The sequence below is a fragment of the Pyxicephalus adspersus genome, chromosome 5, assembly GCF_032062135.1.
Source record: "Pyxicephalus adspersus chromosome 5, UCB_Pads_2.0, whole genome shotgun sequence".
Classification (NCBI taxonomy): Eukaryota; Metazoa; Chordata; class Amphibia; order Anura; family Pyxicephalidae; genus Pyxicephalus; species Pyxicephalus adspersus.
This window is the reverse complement of record NC_092862.1, coordinates 36620427-36628328: the sequence shown is the minus strand read 5'-3', so window position 1 is coordinate 36628328 and position 7902 is coordinate 36620427. Positions and strand designations below refer to the sequence as shown.

Genomic DNA, 7902 nt, shown 5'->3' with positions numbered 1-7902 from the left:
GGATAAATTGGCACAGGGTGATCAGAAGGGGATAAATTGGCACAGGGTGATCAGAAGGGGATAAATTGGCACAGAGTGATCAGAAGGGGAATAATCTTCTCAAATCTTTTTTTCTAGATTTTCCTCCTTTAAAATTGGGTGCGTCTTATATTCCGGAGCGTCTTATACGGCGAAAAATACGGTAACTTATTTAATAAATTATTAATAACAACCAATGGCAGAATCATCTTTGTCTTTCTTGCATTATTAAGGACTCGAAAGAAGTTTTCCAGATCATTGTTATTATAAATCTAAAGCCATCTAAACAAAAAAATGTAATAAATTGACAATGTTTCAGTAATTAGAAGTGGTGGCTACATTTGTTTCTGAAGATAGAATACATCTATTGATCTTGTCAGAAATGCAGTCTTCTTGTCCTTCTTGTGATTGTAAAAGAAAGCACTGACATCCTTATCTCTCTTGTGTAAACTACTAGTTCATTTGGTCCACCATATAATGGAGATTAACAAAGCAACACTTTGAAGTCCTGCCTGGCAATCATGTCCCTGCAAGAGATACAGTGGAGGAAAAAAAATCTTAGGACAGGAAATGTAGTGTTTGCAGAATTACCAGGTAAACAATGGAGGGTTAGGACTAGAATGCAAATGAATGCAACCACCACAAGAACTGATAAGCTGGACTATATTTAAGGTTATGTTATACCAAATTTCTACTAACAGGTTTGAATGAATTTATAATAAAGAAGTGAGAGGCTTTGTTTTCTGATGCGTTTTGCCTATATGAGGCTTTTTCAGGGGAGGTTACATAAAGACACATTATAGGTCGACTCATGTTGGCGGTGCTTGATACATGGGTACGAGATTTATCATCAAATATCCTGATTAGGAGCTTTAAGGTTGTTCAAAGTCATTTTTAATATTAAAAAAAATAAATTAAAAAATAAATTAAATTAATTAATATTGGACAATGAGGAAACCATACCTATGAGGGAGTATTGAAAAGTTCTTGACCCAACTCACTTCACACAATATTAGTGTGTGTTGCCATTGTAGCTAAAAATAGTTTTAGTTTATATTGTAAAGTGCCAATTTGCTGGATACCAGAACAGGTTTTGATTTTTTTTTAATTGACAGAACACAAAGTGTGGAATGTCCATGTCCTGTTCTTGCAAAAAAAAAAAGCTCTATAAGTATATATGTATATAATGGAAACAGTGATCGACTTTAAAGAAGTAGTATACCAACTTTCAGGACTGAAGATGCAATAAGATCTGAAAGGGCTTCAAAAATGTCAATTTTGAATTTGTTGATCATGTTCACAACCAGATTTTGGCAGATTGGTGAATCTTAGCTAAAGCAATTCATAAGTGATATCCAGTGATCATGCTGGGTTTACAAATAATGAGAAGCTGGGTATGCAGAGGCTCTCAGCCAGGTGCTGAAATTTTTACATGTGACACCTCAGAGTTAATTTTGCAACATTTTGAATGAGGGACATTTTTTTAAAAGACTAATCAATTTTAAAACATGGTTACAGCACTATGATCTGTAGGCCAAAAACAATCCTTGCAGTGGTGGCACTTGGGTTCTCCACAGAAAAAGAAATTTGCTACCAAGAAGTCAGCAGAAAAGCTCATGGCCATATTCTTTTAACTTGCTGTGGTGAATAATGAAAAAAGAAAAATGGGAAACGGAAAAAAAAAGGCTGCAGAAATGTGTTTTCACTTTGGAGGAAAATGCACCTGTCCACAAGGTTTCCAAGATGATGAATATTTTGAAAGAGTATTTGAAAGTTAGAACATTTTTAAATGACTGAAGCAGCAGAGCAGTATTTCAGTCACCAGACATCAGAATTTCTTTTTGAATACACCTAAAAAACCATGTGCCAAGTGGATTGAACATTAGGAAAATACATAGACTGGTTTGTATGTTTCATGGCTCCACGTCCCTTCTTGGTTGGGCCTAGAAAATTTCAGCACCCTCTTGAACCTCACTTCTCTAAAGGGGTAGGACAAAAACATGAAGAAACTTCTAATCGACTTGGTACAGTTTCTTATTATACTTTGCAGTGATTAGGGTTGCTCACAAAAATCTGGATAACTTTGTTTGCTTATTTATATATTATTGGACTTACTTCTGCACATAACAAATGCCTGAATTATGACTGATGGATCAAAAAAGCTGTTGAAAAGATGTTTTGATTTTGGTTAATACTGAACCCAATCCAAAGATTACTTGGGGTTGCAGTGGCAGTTTTAGAACAGAGGCACGTCCACATCTAAAGTCGTTATTTATATATAGGTCCACTTTAAGTGCAAAATAATTGTAGGTAACATTTAAACAGCTAAACAGTACAATAACATTTTCAAAATTTTAATAAAAAAATCAGCAGCTTTTTTTTAAATGACCAGTTGATTCAGAAGTTAGTGCATGTTACCTAAAAGTTTTGAAAACTGATTTTGAACATGATAATGTGCATAGCTATCAGAAGTGGAGCGGCATATGATTCATCAGCCTGTTTTTAATGTTCCTCTGTATTATTTTAGCTGTAGAGCTTTAAGAAAAATTGTTTGCTTTTTGTATCCAAGTATACAACACAGAACCCCTCTCTAAATACAATGCAATTGAAGGCACAGAGCACAGTGGTGATGGTTTAAATGATATCTCTAGGCAAAAGAAAACAACCACTCTGCCTGAATGTAAACATGCAGGTAAAAAGCACTGAATAAAACTACAAAATAAAGGCATAGGCAAGTTATAAAAGAAGACAAAAAACTATGGTCATTTTAGGTGGAAGTCTCCTTTAAATGCCTTTGACTTTATGCCATCTGTAATACAAATATCTGTGAGCACTTGAAAGGCCTAGCATTTATTTTGAAAGATTTGGTTTGTGCATCTCCTACATTTGCCTTTCACTTAAAAAGACAATCTGACTGATATGTGGCCTAAGGGAATTCTCCCATTTGTCAAAAGACCTTTCATATTCACGTTAAATACATCGCAAGTACGGCATTTTCCCCTGGCCTCAGAGTTCTTTCACTACATCTGACGTGTGATCATAGGACCTTATAAGAACAATTTATCACTACCTCTTGCCAAAACCTGATGGAGAAACAAGGCAGGATCCTATCTTTTCAGGGTCTTATATGATTTTACATACAATATGTATAAATATAAACATCCCCTATACTGTTGTCACTTGCAGCAGAATACATTATACTCATCATGCATTGCAACTCAAACAAATATAAAAAAAAATAAAAAGAAAGTTGTTGATCGCTTTTATTTATAGTAGTTTAAAAACGCAAATTTGGTTTCATTTCATGTCACAGTAGAAAGGAAATGTATTCACATGGATTGTGAAACAATAAATTTCTTTTCCAGCAAAAAAGTGAAAACATCAAATAAACATATTTAAAAAGCTAAGAAAATTACTTACAAACACCTAAATTTATTATTTCATAAATAGGCGCAACAGGCTCCATTTAATAATAAAAAAAAATAAAAACAGAAAAACAAAAATAAAATAAAAAGATTAAATACAGACACAGTATGGAGAAACAATAACACATCGCCAGATATCAAGGTTATAATTTAGCGGTTCCCAATCTGTTTCTGCATCTAGTAAAATAACATGTAAGCATTTGGCAGTCTTTATACATATAGGGACATAATAACATTTACTAACAAATACACAAGAAGTGATACAAAAAGCCATTTTAATGTGGTACAAAATAAATGTGTTTGCTTTTAGTAGAGCCCACTGTATATTTTGCCAATTTTTCCATTTCTTGGGAAAAGAAATTTTCTCTGAGATATTTTTGAAAATATAGACATATCAAGCAATAAAAAAGAAGCAAAAATATGAATGTTTGCCAATTCTAACCATAATTTCCCCCCAAATTTACCACCTGGAATGTAGGAATTTGAAGATTCGTAATTTAGCAACAATAACATCCACATTTTATACTCTAGGAGAAGGGACACTCATGCTATGTACATTCTTGCTATGAGTGCTACATCAAGCCTTTAAGAAAGTCTTTTGTAGATTTTTATAAATGACCTTTGTGAAAATCATTGTGATCTCCATGAGTTTTTAGTCAAGATGACAGTTGCTAAGGCAGCTTACTAGTTCAGCACTTCACAGCAAAACCGATATATTTGAAAAGTCCAAATCGTCTTTCAGTAAAGGGAAAGTAATGTTACATAAAGAAGTTTCAAAAGAGAAGCAAGACTATTTTTCCCAGAGTGGATGGCCCACAAATGCAAATGTCCTAAGTGCTTAGCAACTTGAAATTTTCTAATAAACTGCAGATTTGCCTTGGCCACGAAATGCAATCCTTGACAAAGGTTGTCCCTGCATTTTTTCCTCTAAAAGAAAATTCATTTTCTTGGCTTGTGTTTTCAAGTTAGGTACAGTGCCTTGTCTCTTTGCATGTTCCTGTAGAAAACAAAAAACAAATTCAATACAAGTGTTGGGCAGCTCTTTCATCTGGAGAGCGGCAAGTGTCAATTGGTTTTAGGTACTGTATGTTATATCTGAAAAATGATAAAATGCACAATGATTTAATGTAAGGAATGTAGGTATATGGATAAACAAAAGTAATAATGAAGAAAAGAGAGGTAGCAGTAGGTTTTTTTGTTGGATAGGTAATATTGCAATCAATCAGATACAAATATTAACTGTGTACATCACACATGTAAGTAACAATCATATTTGCATGTCTGTAAACCCTGAGGGTTATTTCAGACAGTTCACAAGACAGTAAATTACTCAATTGGAGATCGAACAAATATATTCCTTTAACAGGTGTAATGTAATAGGCTGAATGTTAGCCACGTCAGTGGTCTCAATTATCCTGATGCGTTTAGCCCATAGGGCTTCTTCAGGGGTGTTATTGGACCAAATAAGAAATGTTGATGAAATACCGGAGAGTTTATTAGAGCCAATTTGTGTGAATGTAAAGGTAATAGTGATGTGCCTGAAATTAGAACGAATTTGAAGTAAGGTTGCTGACTGCCTAGTATAGGTTAAAAAAATCTTGTAGATGTGGAAAGGTTTCGTCCTGAAGTGTTGCAGATACTTGTTAATGCATGGTATCTGATTGCTTTGATGTGGATTCAGTAGAACACCACGATGATGAGATAGTACAGTCCAGTGCAGCAGCAAGAGGTTGAAAAACATTTTTTTTTTTTTGCCATCTGTGTTTTGTAGGAGCCATTTCCCTACTTTGTCAATTCTTTCAATAAAGGAAAATACTCGAGCATTTGTGTATATGGTTATCTGTCTATATTTCTTCTTTATATGTATCTAAATTATTTTTTGGTTTTGTTTGTGTGTTTGGATTTTTGTTTACCAAAAAACAAGTTAAAAATATATGTACATCGATATAAATATCTTTGTTGCTTTACAATTAGTAGCTATGTTTCATGTACTACATGATCCCTCTTACTATGGTGTTGTCAAACAATCATAACAAGAGTACAACACTAGAGTGTGCTGGTAGCCTGCTCACCCACTACTGCAGTAGTCATTGTTCCAGTCTATGGCCTGTCCTGGAGGATTCCGGCATCCTGAGCGGACATACTCCATTGCTTGAGTAACAACCTGGGCGGCTGTAGATGTTGGGTTGATAAGATTCTGGTACTCTGACTGAAGAGTAAATCCCTGCAAAGGGGGAAAAATACTGTATAATAAGCACCAAAGGAAAAAAAAAATGAATACACCGTGCACAACATAATGTTCAAGACATAAAAGATTCAATTAAATGTAATTTTACTTTCCCTATTATCAATATATTGGCATCAAAATATACAATGCACAGCAATTATGTCTCTGTATGAAAGGAAAGTTCGCATAGAACATAAACTGGTTTGCATAGAAGAAAAACAAAATGTTTAAAGAAAAGGAGACAAAACAATCAACACAGCAAATGGAGATATATTCCTCTGAATCTGTGTTTTTCACATAAAACTCAAGGATACATTGCTTGTTAATTTTCAAAATATGCAACAGAATCTTTTTGAAAAGAGATTGGCAGCAGGTGGCTGAGTGTTTTATTAGGCTACACCTATTCATGCATTGTTCTGAAAACCCTTTTTCTTCATTCAATCACAAAAGGACCATCTGCTTCCTTTATACTTACACTTCTTTTTCAACTAACAAAAAAGCAAAGCACTATACAAGTTATTTGAATTAATGAGTAACAAATAATAATCAAACTCCACACTATGGAAGAAGAAAAAAATGAATAGCTTGCCTGCAGTTTCAAAATAACCATTAACTTTAAATATGTATTTCTACTGTTGAAATTATTTACTTAATTACTAAATTAGCCTACAGAAACTTTAATATATTTATCATAACTCTAAATTATTCAATAGGACCACAAAAACACCCTCGTTTACAGTTTTTGTTTTATGTGTTACTATTAAAAATAAAAAATAAACAACTTTTACATTTTATTTTCAGTTTCATTATATTGTTTGTGATGCCACCCATATTTGCACATTATATAAAGCTCATTTTGGTACTTCACTCTTACTTCTCACGATGCAAGTTTTTGGGTCTCATTTAAGAAAAATGTGTGTAAACCAATGCAAATATGCACCAACAAACCCAAACAGCCAATGCATACTCTCACAATATTTACAATACACACACACATGGAGATAAGCAGATATATAGGCATACATATGGCTAATTTACTGACAAATATGGTTTACTAAACATCACTCTTTCCAGTATCTGTATGTATGCCCAACAAGTAGTGCCATATGTACATTAAATGTTTTTTTCTTGGGAAGGGGGTGGTGGTGGGAGTAGCTAACATTTGTTATCTACTTTGCCCTGGCATTCTTGAAGGAACAATATGCCATGAAGTTTTTACTAAAGGTGACTGTAAGTGTTAAGAGTGATAGTTTATGCTTTGTGATGGGTAACAGTTCACCTGTGTAAACACACCAGCTTTGGCAATGGCAAATATGCATTCATGATTTTCCACGCTGCTGCATGCAAATACACATAATTACACAGGTTCATTGGAGACACATGCACCTTTTGTTAAAGAACCTAAGCCTTTCCTAATTCATCATAGAAAGCTTAAAAACAGAATTATTTTATTATTTAATGCACAACTACAAATGGGGAGCTTAATGTATGCAATGTATATATGTGTATGCTTTTAGCAACTAAAGCTAAGCTTTTGAAAATAAATTTCCATTGGTATGGGTGTTGTTGTGCCATAATTGCCAAGTAAACTGCGCATACTTGCCAATGATGGAATACACTTACCATTGTGTTAGTTCCCTGTGGCGATGACAGGTCCAGGAGCCTGTCAAAGCTAAATCCCTTGAAGCCACTATCTTGCTGCTGACTCTCCTGGGTCCACAACGGTCCTCAGTGGCTAATGCAAGGCCACTGATGTAAGTTATATATTGCTAGGCTCCATATTGTGTACAGTGTAAGCAAATAACAGGAGCATTGTCTCTTCTGACCAAAACCCATACATTTTTGTGATTTTTCCTTTCTTTCTTTTTTTTTTTTGTGTATGTGTGTGTGTGTGGGGGGGGGGGGGGGGGGGGGTGATTCCTGCTTTTAGTAATAGTTACATTGGGAATCTGTTAAATCTGTTAAATATTTATTTCAGGAAATAAAAATGTTTTTGGAAGCTTGTAAATATATGTCATATCCAGAATAACTTCCAGATAAATTGCAATTATGCTAGGTATAAGCCTTGAACAATACTCTGTACTTTCTGTGTAAATTATCCTGACAAGTCTACACAGCATTGTGTTTTCCAGGCTCTCAAGAATAAATATGTAAATAATACATTTCAAACTAACACAATTAGTACAATAAAATTATATAAAGGGAACTTAATCCAGTCTTAGATAAAAAGTC

The 7902-nt window shown here is 34.1% G+C and overlaps 1 protein-coding gene across 2 annotated transcripts in view; it reads right to left on the bottom strand.

Annotated features, from left to right (window-relative positions):
• Positions 1-3259: 3259 nt before the first annotated feature.
• The window catches only part of TOX (thymocyte selection associated high mobility group box), a 164773-nt gene continuing 160130 nt past the window's right edge, over positions 3260-7902 (bottom strand). Inside the window, exons 8-9 of one of the 2 annotated variants that reach the window (XM_072411152.1) lie at positions 5516-5686; positions 3260-4440 (exon numbers count right to left, since the gene is read on the bottom strand). In XM_072411152.1, coding sequence (XP_072267253.1) covers positions 5531-5686 — 156 coding nt within the window. In that variant the 3' untranslated portion in view covers positions 3260-4440; positions 5516-5530. The remainder of the gene's footprint in view (positions 4441-5515; positions 5687-7902) is intronic. The other variant, XM_072411151.1, reaches the window with a different exon arrangement.